The 16,893-nt window shown below is 36.3% G+C and overlaps 1 protein-coding gene across 8 annotated transcripts in view; it reads right to left on the bottom strand.

Moving 5' to 3' along the window:
- CADPS2 (calcium dependent secretion activator 2) overlaps nt 1-16,893 on the bottom strand; it is a 319,877-nt gene that overhangs the window by 101,159 nt on the left and 201,825 nt on the right. For all 8 annotated transcript variants that reach the window (XM_075742996.1, XM_075743000.1, XM_075743016.1 and 5 more), the window contains exons 10-13: nt 16,144-16,252; nt 14,792-14,995; nt 5,548-5,684; nt 1,741-1,928 (exon numbers count right to left, since the gene is read on the bottom strand). In XM_075742996.1, the coding sequence (XP_075599111.1) occupies nt 1,741-1,928; nt 5,548-5,684; nt 14,792-14,995; nt 16,144-16,252 (638 nt within the window). The remainder of the gene's footprint in view (nt 1-1,740; nt 1,929-5,547; nt 5,685-14,791; nt 14,996-16,143; nt 16,253-16,893) is intronic.

The following is a 16,893-nucleotide window of genomic DNA, read 5'->3' as shown; positions in this document are numbered from 1 at the left end:
CTCAATAGGAAATACGAATGTGTCTGGTTCTTCAGGAACTGACAAAAGAAGCATGCTTTTACAGAGAATAGGTTACCAAGTGAAAGCCATAAAATCTCCTAACTTACCAGTATGAACATTAAGATTCTTGAGAGTATTTCAGGCATATTCAAAAACATTTTAATTTTGGATATTATTATCAAGGATTACATAATGTTAATCTCCCACTACCAAATCACCCAGATCACAAATGCCCAGCTCCTGTTCTCACAGATGAGGCTTTGTCTGAGCCAATGAAGGAAACAATATCCTTTTTAAGGACTGTGCCTTCTTCACTGGCTTGAGGACAAGTAAAACGGCCTCTGTGACTGACTGGTTGCAAGGCAACATAAGCATACATGTTGGGAATAAAACCTCTCTTTCTCCTGATCCCTACCAGGATTCAGTTTTGGGGATTTACTGACAGCATCACAGTAATCGCTTTTTGGTAATCACTTTTTGGGACTGTGAGTAGCTTTTCCTCTTGCGGCAGGATCAGATCAGTCGAGGCGGGGGAGATCTATTGGGTTTTCCCTTGTTATTTTTGAACTTTTAAAACGTATTTCCTACAGCAGTCTACAGATCTAGTGTGCATAGTAGGGTATAAATGCATGCTGTCCTATAATTTGATAGACTGCCTGCCCCACTCCCCACTCCAGGACAAGGAAGACAGGGATAAACTGGAGCAAGTTCAGTGGATGGCGGCCATGACAGTCAGAGGCCAGAGCACTTGCTCTGAGGAGAGGCTGAGGGCGCCAGGCTTGTTCAGCCTGGAGAACAGGTGGTGTCTAGGGGGACTGAATGGCAGCCCCCAGCTGCTACTGGGAGGTTGACAAGAGACAACAGATATAACTACACCAAAATAAAACAGGCTCAAACTGGGTAAAGACCTGACTGGATAAAGCCTTGAGCAACCTGGTCTGACCTCACAACTGACCCTGCTTTGAGCAGGAAGTTGGTCTAGAGACATTCTGAGGGCCCTTCTAACCTGAGCTATCCAATGATCCTATCTCCAATACCTCCTGTTTAACAGAACAGCTAGTTCCCTCACAATTTGGAATAAGACACAGATGAAGCAAAAGCTTCTTTTAAAGAACGTGCTTAGCATGGCAAAGCAACAACTTAATTTTTCCAAGTCTTTCACTTGCAAGTGGAAGGAAGAAATCATCCCAAGAGCATCACTGGTGACCAACAGCTCCTAAAGCATCCTACCCCTTTAGTGGAAAGAATTCCAGAAGTGCCCTTGCTCTCCCTGGCTGGGGGTCACACCACATTCCAATATATGTTATTTCTTCCTGTGGTAGCACAGGCAGAAGAACTCAGTATAGTATGATTAGCTGCCAAGCTACAGACTGTAGAAAAAGAGTCAAAGCTTCCCTTGAACTGCAAAATTGTTCAAAATGTTCACTGGAAGCACCATTCACTAACACAACACAAATGCAAAATGCACAAGACTACCATTTTAAGAGGATGATATCCTTTAGCCTTTAATCAGCCCATCTATACAATGCCCAAGAAAACACACTGCATTAAGACAGTACAAACTGAAAGGAGATTTTTTTTTTAAAATAGTAATCTGTACAGAACTTCCAATACCCCTGAAGAACCTTTCATGAACTGATTTCTGTTGTGTGCAACTTCCCTACCTGGTGAATGCAAGAGCCTATAAATACTTTTGCTTCATCCTAAGGCTAAGAATTTAAAAATATACCATTAAATTACCTGTTACCATGAACATGAGATGCACAAAATGCAAAACTATAGTGGAGCAAGGTTGGATCGATGACAGAACCATTTTCTGAATGTTCAATCAATTCATTGAGATAGCAAAGATGGCGGTGACAGCCTCTCACTCCGTAGCGAGCACAGTATTCATCTAATACAAAGACTTGACCTGGGCTAAACCAACCCTGAAAGAGAAAGGCAAAAAACCCCAGAACATTTTGAGATTTATTTTCCCACTCACAGCTTTAAATCAAACAAAGAACAGAAGCACACATTTTTATCTGTATGACATGCACTTTTTATCCCGGAATGATTTGTATCTGACTAATGCTGATGGCACTGGAAGCTAGATCCAACAATAGCCCTCCTGCTGAAAGCAGTAAATGTCAGGAAACTAGTTGCAGTTCTGAGTTACCACTACTATGAAATATATGGTTTACAAAAACATGCTAATACATCCAAAGTCTGGCACAGATTCAATTATACAAAAATCTAACATAAAATAAACTAACACTTTATTAAAGTAATTAATTGTAAGCTATGAGAGAACATTTGGGTAAGGTGAGGGCCATTAACATGGACAGTTATAACACAGTTTCTGGATGGTCAGTTCCCTGTGGCTGCAACTTTAATGTGCGAGAACCACAATTGGACCATTTACTCTGTTTCTTATGTGGCATGCAAACACTTTTAACAACTTTTTAACAACTTATACTAGTAAAGAGATACAAAGGTAGGTAGTTTGTTAAAAGCCACCTGAATAAGATGAGTATGATTTGACCTTAGACAGTAATTAGATATTCTGGGGCATACTGAGGGCTTACTTGGGCAGAGTCTTGATGAGACCAGAACAGCGTAACCCTGACACAGACACGAACAAAGTAGAGACTCCTTCCCACCACAAAAACAGTTCTTGAGCAACTCCAGAGTCAAAAAAAAAAATAAAAATTGATTCTTGATGTATATATAATATAAACCAGAAGAGTTTTTATTGCTTTGCCTCCCAATATGAAAAAAAGATAGCACAGTGAGCTTCCAAAAAGCAGTGGGGAGAAAGACATAAAACTTGGAAAACCACAGCTACTGCATAGCTGTTCTAAATAAGCATTTTCCTTTGTTCTTTTCTTAATTGTGGTGATATTTCCCTCTCATCATCCCTGCCAAATGGTTAAGAGAGACTGAGGAACACGTGAACCCAAATATACAAATAACTTGGATAAGCAAAATGATTTTGCAAGTCATGAATTTGTAATGTCAGTTTAGCAGCTGAAGACCAATATTTGCCTATTGCTTGTGAATACTTCTGCAAGCTCAGATGTTTAATATTTATACAAAATATCAGCCAAAATGCTATTAAACAATACTTAAAAATATATTCACATCAGGTTTAAATCATCTGTGTTTTAACTTTATCAAAAGACTTGCATGAGACAGGAATTTAAATTTTATATTCTCCCTCAACTCTTGAATTTAACATCTTATTTGCAAACAAGAACACCTCAAAGTTATTTCATAAATTTATCTGCACCTGATTAATTTCTTTGAAGTCAATGTTTCCATTGCCTTTAAAGAGCTTCAGCTGTTTCTAGAGAACACTTAGCTTTATTACAGCACCCAGAACAGTACTCAGTGTTTTAAACTAATATCCAGTCATGTTGCAATGCCTCATGTAGTTTAAAAAGTGTTTGCTAGAAAATATGGTATTCCATTGAAAGATGAAAGGGATTTTAACTGAATTTCTGCAATAATATGTATCCTATGCCTAGATAAAATACACAGCGGTTATTGCGATTGATATTCTGCCGATACATCGTCACTGTCACTGATCTCTCTCCACGTTTTTATGGAAAACACAAAAAACTGCTGCAATACAAGAGGAAATAATTATTAAAATTCCTCTGTGTTCTTGTAGGAAAAAATTGTGACAAGAATACAAATTTTTAAAGAACGCATTACTTTAACTTCAGCCTCCGTAAGAGATCTGTTTTAGTGTGGTCATTTTCATACAAATATGTGCCTTCCTTGCCCTTGTTCAACCCCATACCATGCATAAGTCTCACAAACACAAAACAACTATATGCTACAGAGTATCAGATAACTGCATATTTTTTATTGTATAAGTGCAAAAAAAAACCCAACAAAAAAGAAGCTCCTCAATACCAAGAAGAATGTAAAATTAAAGAAGCTTAAGTCTTATAGAAATTTAATACAGAACTGGGCTAAATATTAATTCTTACACATTTTTGGTTTTATTTTTACAAGTTGTATGTGTGGTTACTCTATATTTATCGACATAAAGGGATGCATTGTTTCTGAAAATGATAGGAAATGAGCTGTTCAGAAAAAAATATTCACACTTATATGTTCATGTATTCTACTGCTATCTTGACATTACCAGTTTTTTTAATTAAAAAATATAGTTAAATATGCAATTTAACAAAAAATGATCACCCTTTCTACTTATTAAAAGCTGAATTTTAAAAAGAACAATAAGAAATGCATCTGCTTTATGGTTGCTATAGCACTGTGTATTTCACCTAACCTCTTCTAAAAGTTCCTGATTTCAAGGTTATATTAAGTGTCTTACTATATTATTATAATAAAAAAAGATTTTGACCCCAATGCACTGTTAGAAAGCTAACCATTTTCTCTTTGAGTGCCAATTACTTTGTACAGATGTACCTTCAGGCCTCTTCTTTGATTCAGTGTGCAACCCACAGACAGAAAATGAGTCCTTTAACTTTTTCTATACATACTTATCTGGTAATATTTTAAAAAGGAAGCAACTGTCACCAAATAATCCTTTTTCTTTCTTTTGTACACTTGCAAACAAACCTAAACCCCATCATTATCTTTGTACTACATGACTAGTCAGATCAATGGAAAAACTGAAGTAACAAAAAAAGTTATCCTTTTTTGTTGCTGTTGAGATAGTAAAGTGAAAAAAAAATCTGTGCTATGAGGTGTTTTATGTTCTTAGTGAGAAATCACTATTTCAGACATGGTATCAGGTGAAAAATAAAGCCTCAGGAAGGTATGAGGTCTGACCCACACAAACCTGTTTAACAAGGGTGTATAATCTGACGGACTTCCACAAGATTGTTGCTGGTTTTCCCTACTGAAAACAAACCCAGAAGCAGTCCCATCCTTGACCCCTGGCCCCCCAAAGCATAGAACAGAAAGTGTACGTAGGAAAGGGAAACTGCACCTGGAAATAGGGAAGCATGTTATGCCAATATCTTATCTTTTATAGCTGTCTTTGAATGTGAAAAACATTCATTTTGATAAAGAGAGCACACTTAGTTTTGTTTAATAATTATGCTCCCATTTGTTTTTTGCAATTCAAATAATGCATATATGCCCATACATCTACATTGGCTGTCGTTCTGCTTCCCTTCTTTTGGCGTTTTTCCTTCTTCACACCACAGTGGAATGAAGAATTACAAGATAGGTGAAAATGTCTAACATCAGGCGACTGCATTTGTACCTTAAAATGCCTGTACAGGTGTCAGTAAATCCTACCACAGGAGCTCTTACCATTATCAAAACCTTCTGTTTTTATTCAAACCTCCATACAGGACATGATAAATTTCAGCTGATAAAATCAGAGACAGTTTGGGTCTCTTTCTTTCTATTGAGTGGCACAGCAGCAGCTTGCAAGTGTATAATTTTCAAATTTGAAACCAATCGATTGGACCCTTTATTCCAACTACAACCGCAGCTATTGAATGAACTAGGAAGAAAGGACTACTTTGTAACAACTATTTCTCACTTCTTTATACCTATCTTCCAGCCAGTACTCACCAAACAAGAATAGGAGTCATTCAATCTGTGATCCAAGGTCTGCCTCTGAAGCAGTCTAAAGAGGGAAGCATGGTCAAATTTGCAGGGATTAGCAGAAATAAACTCATCCATGCCATGTTTCTGACCACGGTCTGTATCTGTTCATACAAAGGAAAAATGTGCAGAACAATAAAGGTGATTTATAAATGCAAGTGTACACGTGGTATATAAGTCTCAATATTCAAACTTCCTTGAAAATATCTCAAAGAAGTAAGTCACATAAGTAGATGCTTGGTTTTTAAATGCAAAATCATATTACTGAATTATTTTTCTATCATACCGGTCTATGGAGTGTAACAGTGAAAAAAAAATAAAGTTGCTACCCACTGACAGATTAAACAAAATTTAGAAAGGCTACCGGAAAATACGACATAGTACATCATTAAAACAATTCTTAAAGTATGGTTATCTAGTGGAGCTCTGCAAATGTTACAATTTACAAAACAATGTTATGAGTATGAAAAAAATGTATTCTATAATTTCCCGGGTTTGTGTGGTGCTCTTTCTAATTTTAGCAAAATAACCAAATAAATATCCTTCCCTCCATTGCAAAAAAAGAAAAGGTTCATGCATTTATTTCTTCGGATAAGAAAGAGCATCTTTTCTGCAGATCAAAGTACCGCTCATAGAAATATTCATCATGGCTTGAAGTCTACTTCTCAAATGGCAAACTGGAGCAGAAATGAACACACTGGCTTGAGCTAGGTCATTTCCAGCCTTCTTTTTGTACTCAGCTTTTAATGAGACAAACCTTAATGTAGTAATGGCAAAGAGCTCCTTCAACCTTCCAGCAAAGAGTAGTGAAAAAGGGAGCAGCATTTTTGTGTAAATACATCGAGAAAACATACCATCCCAAATGGCACTTCAATCAAAGACCCAAATTTATTGTTCTTCACAGATTGCATCTTTCAACGCCTTTAAACCCCGCGGGTTTATCAAAAGAGAAGCTCTAGTGATTGCTTTCATTAATGCTCTGTTTTGTCAAAGTCCTCAATGTGAATTATCTATCAAGTATGGACAGAAAAAGCCTTACAGTGCCCAAAAGGACTAGTTATGTATTAGCACATTAGCTGTCTTGGATTCTATAGACTGTACTGGGGTGAACAGTCCTATCAACTTAAAAATTGACTTCCCCTTTCAATAGGGTCTTAGCTCTTTGTTCCTTTAAATTCAAACCTAGGTCTTTTTATATTCGTTACTAGAAAAGTATAGATCTAAGAGTATCCTAGATGCAATTTTGAAAACCTGCATAGTACAAACCTAAAATTTCTAAAGAAAAGGAGACAAAAGTTTATTGATTAAACCCAATTATAGAGTCAGGTTCATAATAAAACTCAATATTGATCTGTGGGCATGATGCTAACATAATCAGTCACATTTAGAAATTTAGCCCCAGATCATATTGATCCATGTCAAGTCCAACTTTCAGCTGTATTTGTAGATGGGAGAATTATTTAATTCAAGCTGAAGGATCTGCAGCATCACGTCCTGGAAGGACGCAGAAACTAATTCATATCACTTGGCTTTGCATTGTCAAAGCAAGAGTCACATCCATGTGACAGATTTCACCAAGGTGGATGTAGCAAATAAACAGTATGACAATACATCGACGTGTAAGGTATGAGACCATCATCCCAGAGAAACAGCAGCATGTATTTTTAATGGTTTAAGGATCAGTAGCATATGTGATTACATAGATTAACGATATTTCCATAAGCATTAGACTAGCCTATCACTAATGACAAACTTAGCTCATATTTTTGACATAGGTACATGAAATGCTCTTAGTGCATTTTAAATATATTTAAACACAGGAATTCAAAGGTAAACAACTGATATCAACACAACTACATTATTGGAAGTCCTAAACTACAATGTGAAGTTATCTACAGTTTCCAAAATGATTCACACACGGATAAAAGTTTTCCAAACCCAGTATGTTTAATGCGTGACTGGTTTCTATATTTCTTGTAAGTTTTCCTTCTTATGCGGACCTGATTTACTGAGCCACTATTTACAATAAGACAGATGACGGAAAAAAGAAAGGATTAATATTTCTTTCTGCCATTGGTCTGATGTACAAATTATACACAGCTGAATCTTTCTTAAATTAACTGGCTACTCTGGTTAATCACACAAATATAAAAGACTCCCCTTCTTTTAAAAGAAAATCGGAGTAAGTACTGACAAGTAATTAAGTATTTTGAATTCAGGAGACTGGAAGTTGCAAACGAAACAGATTCAACATTCTGATAGAGTCATCCAGATGATCAGAATGTGTAAGGTAACCTATTGAATACAATGCAGCTTGTGAAAGCACAAATTGCTATTACATAATTTGGGCAAAATAAGCAAAAAATACTTATCTAAAAATATTAATACTTGCTAAATTTAATTCTACAGAAAGATTCATAACTGATCACCATCTTTTTAAGTGAATCAAACAGTACAAATAGCATTATCAAACAGTAACAGAAGATCTATTACCAAATATATTCTAGCAACAGAAAAACAATTAAAAACTTACCTTTGCCAGCTGTAAGCAAGCAGGAAATAACAGAAAAATAGATCTAGTGTAATACATTACATTTTATTTTACTGTTATGATATAAATACAAGATAACTGGTAAATCTTTTCAAAACAGAATGGATTTTTAAAAAAAATATAAGAACTTGGTCAAAGAATATGAGGAATTCATAAATGTTATACGACTGTGATTTAAAAATTATTTAACACCCTACTTTGAAAAATTGTTAGAGTGGTTGTATTTTTCAAATTCCTACACAAATGAGCTTTTGACGTCCTGTTCAAGCTACATGAAAATGCAAAAGACAGAAAGAGAACTAGATTGTGATATACAGTTAGGAAAAAATACATTTCCATTTTATTCTCTACACTTTTTCAATCTTGGGAAATAGTGGCAAGATATTTGGGGAGAACTGTGAAGCAGTAATACTTCTCCTGTTTTTTCACAATTCATTTTCTTCCATTCCTAACGGCATTTGTTGTCCTGCTTTCAAGTTGCATCTAACACAAACTCGTTCTTTTGGCTGCTATTTCCGTATTACACTGTCTGTTTCAGGCTGCGTATTTATTTCATCTTTTGGGAACTGTTAGCCAAAAAAAAAATCCTTTTTTTTTTTTTTTTTTGATCAAGGTAGGATAAATATATGTATATATTTTAAAATCATGGTAAAAACTTACAAAAGCTATTGCAGGAGTTTTAGCAAATTGTTTGGCTGTTCTTTTCAACAAGGATATTAATTTTGGCAGAAATATAATCCCGAACATGCCTTTTGCCATCTTTGCAAGAAACTTCCAATTTTAGTCCAGCTGCAAAGGCTATAAAAATCATCACATCCTCAGTGACTCACTAGAGCCGAATGAATTAAGACTACCTAGAATTCCAGGTTTATGGCACATGTTCGAGTGGTTCCTAGTGATAACCAAACCACTAGGCATCACCTCTGCCCCGTTCCAGCCCAGAAGCAAACCCACATTTTCTGTAGCATTTACTCTGTGCTAGGGTGAACTACAGGAACTGGCCTTGCAAAGTAGTGACCTCCTCCCTTTCGTGGCTCTCAGTGACATTTCTGCTTGAGTTTAAGCATCGTGGAAGCAATTTGAACTAACTGAGGCAGGCAGGAAAGAAGAGCAGGCAGAGATGAGAAATCTAGTATTGTAGGGATTAAAAAGATTTAGAGACTGAAAGTAGTAGGGTAAGAACTATGACTCTGACACAGAAGAGGCTGGAACTGGTTGGATGAAGACGAAGGTGCACATGCTCTTTGCAAAAGACAGTGGCAAGACATGCATTACATTCCTTCAAGTGCCACTCCATACAGATAGTGACAGCTTACATCGGGAACATTTCAACTCCTGATCATTGACCAGGACTCCAAAGTGCCACATGCTTAGAAACACAGGCCAAGGAGACAATCTCTGCTCCCAGAACCTTATTATTTAAATATCAGACAAAGAAATAACTGATGGAGAGAAAGTGGCAGAATACGAGAAAGCAACTGGCCCACATGGCCCGACCATCAGGCTGCGGATAGCACACTGATGGACTGCCAGCATTGTGCCGAAAGACAGACTTGAAGAGGATACCAATTAGTTTTTGTATGTTTCTGAGTATTATGGGAGAGAACATAAAGGTGACTTACTGACTGCCTAAGGGGACCAGTGTTAACCTTTTCTTTCTAAAAGGGAGATGGGAGGAAAGCAGGAATGGGGGAACATGCAGGGACGGTGGAGTTACTCCACTCTCCCAAGTGACAAAGTGTATGGTGGATATAAAGGCACCACTGAACCTGCTGACAAAGCTATGTCAAATGAAAAAAAAATCTTTTATTTCTGTTTGTTTCTAAAAATTTTAATTAATGGAACATACAGATACAAACTTCTCAGAACTATTTTAAAAGAACTGCTTTACAAGAACATTACCAATTATGCCAAAACTGAGCAATGCCACCATAAGGTTATGCAGTGGTATTTCTTGTGTGTATGTATTATGACCAGTACCTTAATATTAGTCATATTCTGGTTTTCCCACAGAGTCTCTGATGTAGCCATTTCGAAGACTGAGAGTGATACAAATAACATTTAAAAGAAATATGAAATTCATAATTTATTCCCTTACCATTAAACTACGACAGGGAGAGAAATTTTATAGTGCTTATCATTAGTATATCCAAATAGACTGAAAAATTTAATATTATATTTTCATGACTAAGCCCAAAGCATTTCTTCATTTGGCAAATTGCCTGCATTTTCTTCTTGATTACACAACACTGACTGCTCCACTCAGATGATTTAAATGTCCACACAAGCTTCCTCCGTGATGCTCTTTTGGTCAGATGGAAGTTTCATTTGGAAATGTCTTCAACTGTCTGTCACTGGACTGATGTCTTGTAGTACCAATGGATGGCCTATATATTTGACTCCCTTTGCTACTCCCTTGCTACTTTAAATAGGATTTGATGTTTTGTACAGGGGCTCAAAACAGCATTTTAATGACAACTGTTATAATTGGTCTCTTCAAAATCTCAAATTATTTTCCTTTTATAAGCTGTTTTGATAAGTGACATAATTCCAAAAGAGATATGAGGGAAACTATACAACTCAGATCAAATGATTCCTAACTTCACTTGGTTTTCTAGTATCTGTCTCTCTCCTTTCTTATCTGCAGGCATTTTCAAAGGGAGAGCATCTCTGAACTCATAGTGGTGTAGGACCAGAACGATGTTTGGCTTTGCGTTGCTTCGTTAAGACATCACATGTCCTGTTGTTACTCCTTCATTATGACCAAGTTATGAACAGTGGTCATCACATCAGCAGCCTTTCTAACTGTATGAATAGGCATCCTAGCACATTGCTCATTAAGGAAGAGATCGCCTCCCGCATCTTTCTATGACTCAGACGAATCTATTTTGAATTAGTGCTTTGCCTGAAACATTCACATCCTTGGGAAACTTCTGGCTTTTCTACAGTCTTGCATCCTTAAATACTCTGTTCTTTGCGTTACAGAATACTTATTCAGAATAGTGGAACTGAAGAGCCGTCTCTTTCTTGATCATTGCTGACATTAGCCTGTCTTCACTTTTGTTTTGAGCCACCTAATACTATAAAAGTGCAGTACCAAGTTTCTTTACTCAGAAATGAAGAAATCAGCTAGTATTCACTTTAGAAGTTGGACAGGTACAACAGAAGTTTGATTCCAGTGCCACACTTGTATGCGTATTTGCCTGATTGGTAGTAGAGAATATCAAGTTTCTTATACGTTATTTCAATGATCCTAAAGTGCCATACAGCATCAACAAGAAGAGACTGCACATTCAGATCAGTTGGAGATCTGTAGGCTGGCCTTTTGGAGTGCTGCTGCTGTGCACATGCAGGAGCATTTCCATTTCTGCATTTGTGATAATTGCTGTAAAGATCAGTCAGACCCTGGGTGTCTTACTATAATCACATGTCTAGTTTCTTTTCAGGAGTTCCTGATGTGTTTGTTTTGATCCAGCTCAGAGGTGGTTGGATCTTGTTCACGTCATTTTAAGCACTCTTCTACAAGGAATTATCTTATGTGGCACAAGGCACCAATAACTGCAAAAATATGGCCTTTTTTAATATGAAAGAAGTCTCTTACTCCTTGCTTTCTACTACTTTCTTTGGTACAAAAGGAGTCATGGTATAGATCACAGGAATAATTCTACCACAGCTTACAAAAACTCTTTATAAGAGTTTTGAACTTGAGAATATAGAAAACAGTAGAGGCTGTGAAAACAAAGTATCATTTATTGTCATTTACATAAATCACTTGATTAAAAATGTTAAATGTTTAATGAAATGCTTGCACTTTGCCAAGTTGTCATTTGAGCTAATAACGTAACTTCAACTTTCGAAGCTGGAACTTTGTCTACAAGGCAATGGAAAATGGAACTGCTAGTATTTATTACTAACAGTAAATTAACCTTAATACAGTTAGGTATGTGGCATATTAATCATCATCATGTTTTAATTTCTTTAATGACAACTTTCAGTTGCTTTTCTTATCTATCAAGAGAATTTCAGGATTACAGAAGATATTTTATAAACACAATATATAAGGATGATTTTTCTCTACATCCAGCAGTTTAAAGATATTTAAAATTTTTCAAGCTATTGAAAGCTCTTTTCGTACATTTTACCAGGATGAGTGAGTTGCACCCTTCCTAGAGGGTGACAAAGACAGGGACAGTCTTTCAAGGCTTGAGTATTATTAAGTGACATTTGTTCTGCAAAGCCCTAGGTGGTTTTCTGCTTTTTGTATGTGGAGGGGGCATGGTATGATACACTTTAAATACTACAACAATGTAATCTGTTGGCTGGAAATGCTTACATGATGTATTAATTGAAAAATAAGATACATGACAAATTCTCTGGTCATAACTGTGTTTCCTAATATTAAAAATGTATCATAGTAAAGAAGGAAAAAATGAAAATGAATTTCACTTAATATATACACTAGCTCTCAAGTATTTGGTGTTATATCTTGATTAAAAATAAAATATTCTTAACTTCATGCAAACAGTTTTCCAGGGGGAAACAAAATTAACTTAGGAAACTGAACATATTTAACTCTGACAAAAGGTCAGCTATAGATTCCTCTCAAGAGTAAAACTGTGCCCCAAGAAAATCGGTGCAGTATATGTAAATGAAGGAGGAGTCTTAGAAAATCATTTAAGGTTATATCTGTAAACCCTAGATCTCGCAGTTTCTTAGAAACTGATTAATTTGATTATGCCCATTTCTACCTCAAGTGCAAAAGACAGAATAATAAAATTTTCCTTGTGTAGGCAGAACTGGAGGCATTACAGAAATCAAACATTGATTCTTTTAAGACTAAACCTCACATTAACTTAAATTTCACAAGTTACTCTGTTGCAAAGTATTCTATGAATTAATTACAAAATACCAACATTGAAGTATATTAAAACCAAAGGCCAATAATAATTTAACCATGGATTTTTGACTGATACACAGTTCAGTCACACCAGTTTCTGCAAGTTGATACATAAGCATGACAGAAAAATACATGATATTTTGAGGCTTTCAAGCTTCCTTTAAACTGTCTTTAAAATAAACCTTATTTTTCCTATGGTTTCCACCTAAGAATTGTAGTCACCCTAACTGTCTAAGATAATATCATGATGTGTGAATCTTGTTTTTTTAATTCTTTACCACTATTAGTAATTTTATCTCTGAAAACATAATTTCAGTATATCAAAATGTGCAAGTGTTCTTTGTACCTTTTTCTTTCTATAACTTTCCCTGCCCTGTGGTCAGCATTTTCTAGTTGCTTTCACTTCCACGGAAACCCTGTGTCCAAGAAGATGAACAACTCCTTGGCTACTACTGATTATGGTCACTTCTGTTGTACTTTCCGATGCACACACGGTTAGGAGGGGAACAGAGTGAACTCCCAGTACCCAGCCCAGATCCAGGTAACTGGGAGGAGGTGAGCACAAGCACTCCTTGGCTGTTGCCCCACTTTTGCTTTTGCAGTGTTACTTAGGTCCTGCAAAATGCTTCACCTCAACACCCCCTGTGATGAATGGTTACTTCATCCTTCCAAATTGTTTCAGCTTAAAAATTCAACAGATGTCCGTGCTTTTGTGACATTAAACTATGTTTTCTTCAGTGTTCTTGACAGCCCAGTCAGGACATGAGATAACTGAGTTTAACAAGTACATTTTACTGTCTTCTAATAGCAAAATGATAAAAGATTACAGGATGAATGGAAGGCTGTGAGATCGAGTGATAGCAGGACTGATGGAGGAGAATGGTTTTGGGTCAATCTGCTTAGACTTCAGACATTAAACCAAGCTGAGTTTAAAACATGTATCTCCCTTCTATCACTCTACATATACAGATATATGATAATGAGGAAGGATTATTGTATACAGTCATATGACATTGTAAAAATTGGATGGCTATTACAAAAATCCTTGGATTGCCCTCAGCATCCAGAACAACAACAACAACAACAACAAAATAATATATGCTTCCTATACGCAGATATCTACATGACAGAATACCTTCAAAGAGCCCACAAGAAAATTTCAAGTTATGGTTAATATATGCTATATCTACCTTGATTTTCTCTGAAACAATATTATCATCAAAGAAAGATGAGGAAAAATTAAATCTGATTTTTTTTGAAAATTTTTTATATGTAGTTTACTATTACACTGAGGGGTGCAAAAATCCAGCAGCCCATCTAGTGGCTTTCAGTTCACAATGCACTGTCTGTACAGCAATTTTATGATACCTAATGTATACAATGTATGATAAAGCTGACCTAAATCTATAAAATTCTGAGAATAGATTGATGCTTTTCTATTCAACACTACACTAGCTGGCTACTGAAAAAAATAATATAAACCAAACACCATCTCCATGGTAATATGTGGGTCAACTGTAATGAATATGAAGCTAATTGTCATATTTTCATGGATTATAATAAAAATAATGACCTGCAAGTCAGGATTTCCCTCTCTGGTAATAATAATCTGAGTTAAAGAGCTTCTGGCTAACAACAAACTGCTAGGCACATTTCCCCAGTGAATGACTTCTGCTTAATTAAACTTCATTGAGGGAGCTGCGACATACTGTACCAACTAAAATCAAAACCAAAGCCAGAAAAGAAAAAGAAAGCCAACTTACAAAGTGGGGATAGATCTGTGTCGACATTTCCTCCTTTAGTATTCATCTTCTGAGCTTGACTTGCAGGAACAGGCTTATACGATTGACCTGTGGCTCTGTACATGGCTTGAACCCAGAGTATTCTATCCTGCTCATCATCGCTGGCAAATATCACGGTATCGCCTTCTTTAACAGCATTGAAAAACATTCGACCACCCTGAAGACCTGGAACAGGAAATAGGAAGGTAATCTTAATAAATTCAAATTATTTCTAAATCACTACCACTGTTTATCACATTATTGATTTTCGTGTGTGTGTGTGTTAAAACACTTTATAGGTACTTATGTCCAAGAAAGATGCTAAAATCTAGAGCTATAAGGATCAAATGGTAATACATGGAAGTAACATATAAATAGAATAAATATAGAAGTCACAGGAGAAAATATTTCCATAATTCCATTTCCAATTCAATTGCCATTTATTTCTTATTCATCTTCTCTCTGTCATATGCTATTCTGCATTTCTCTAACATATCCTCCTTCTAGGCATCATTTTCCTAGCTGGAAGTCCTCGTCAACTTTATCTCTCCTTGAACAGAGGCAGCTCCATACCTCTTATCAGTGTTGCTGCTCCCTCCTTGGTACCTTTTTCTTATTCCAGTGTTTGGTTCTGACAGTACATGACCAGTACAGCACACACCAGTCAACGGGGCTGCGCTGGGGTTTTTTTTAAGACAAAATTGTTTTGGCTTTCCAAACACCTTCTGAGCATTGTTTGCCTTCTCATTTATTCTGAACGTTAAGCCAACGTTTCCAAAGATCAATCTTCAATATCTTAGAAGTCTCAAATTCTAACCTCCCACTGCGTAGGTACAGTAGAATTGTTTTTCTCTACACGTGTAACTTTGATTTCCCTCTGCCATTTTAATACTAACTTGTGTAGATTTTTCTGATAACTTCAAATTTATTTTTGAGTACTCTCAGTAATTTGTCTTTAGCAAGCACTGTCATCATTCACCTTCTTTTCTAAGACATTTATGAACATATTTCACAGCACACTGCCACGGGACTCCACCATCAAAAATAGAGAGAAAAGGGAAAGACTGACTAGGATTCATATTTTTTTCCTTGTATCGTAGGTGGTCTTACAATGTTTCAGGGAACCTTAGTGTAAGTTTATTGTTCAGCCTTCTTAAATGAAGCTTCTGTCTAAAAGCGTGATTTTTCACACTAGAAAATCCTAGTGGAATAATTGCAAAACCTTCAGATGCTGAAAAAAAGAACCTTGGGGGTTTTTGCTGCTAGATCAAAATGAATAAATTGAATCAGCTGTTTTACACAAACATATCATACTTCAAAATCATGAAAAGTACCTGTGTGAGGAGCTGTATAATCCACAGTGTATCCTTCAAGCTGCATCAGTTCCTGAGGCTCAGATTTCTTTTCTCTGTAACTGCACATTGCAAATGTGTACTGGCTAACCTGAATAAGAAAGGACTTCTTAATTGCTGAGTTCCATTCTAGAATTGTGCAACGCACAGTACCACTAATTTAAATTAGCTTTCAGTTGTGCTGAAGAAATAAACCCCATTTTTTTCCCGAAATATTTACAGTGTAAATCTTTCCGTTCTTTCCCCTTCCTGCCAAAAGGAAGGGAAAAAAAAGCCATAAACACATTTCTTTGCAGTTTCCTGAAATACAATGCAATTTGGGCTGTTGCTTTATGAAAAATTGAAAGGAAGCAAATCAGGTTCTGGTAGGGAAAATACTTGGTACTGTGGTGCTGACCAAACTGCTTAGTCTCCTTTGTGTGAGAAAAAAAAAAAAGTCCTGTATTCCAAGAAGCTGAGAAAAAAAGGACTTTTATGTATGAAAGTACTGTTTGCAAAAGGAGTGCCACAACAAACATGCAGCTACAAAAAGGAACACATAATCTGGCCAATTCTAGTGAAAGATGGTAAGTACCACAACCTTCAGTTCGATTTGTAGTCTAATTTCTGCATCTTTTGTACCTGTGTTCACACCCATCTCCAGGTTGCTTTGCTCACTGGATACAGTACTGTGTAGGTCAAGCAGCTTGCAGCTGGCATGAGCGACATCAGTTACTTCTCATCACGTACAAT

This window comes from Balearica regulorum, chromosome 1 (assembly GCF_011004875.1).
Source record: "Balearica regulorum gibbericeps isolate bBalReg1 chromosome 1, bBalReg1.pri, whole genome shotgun sequence".
Taxonomy (NCBI): domain Eukaryota; kingdom Metazoa; phylum Chordata; class Aves; order Gruiformes; family Gruidae; genus Balearica; species Balearica regulorum.
This window is presented reverse-complemented; position numbering and strand designations above follow the sequence as displayed.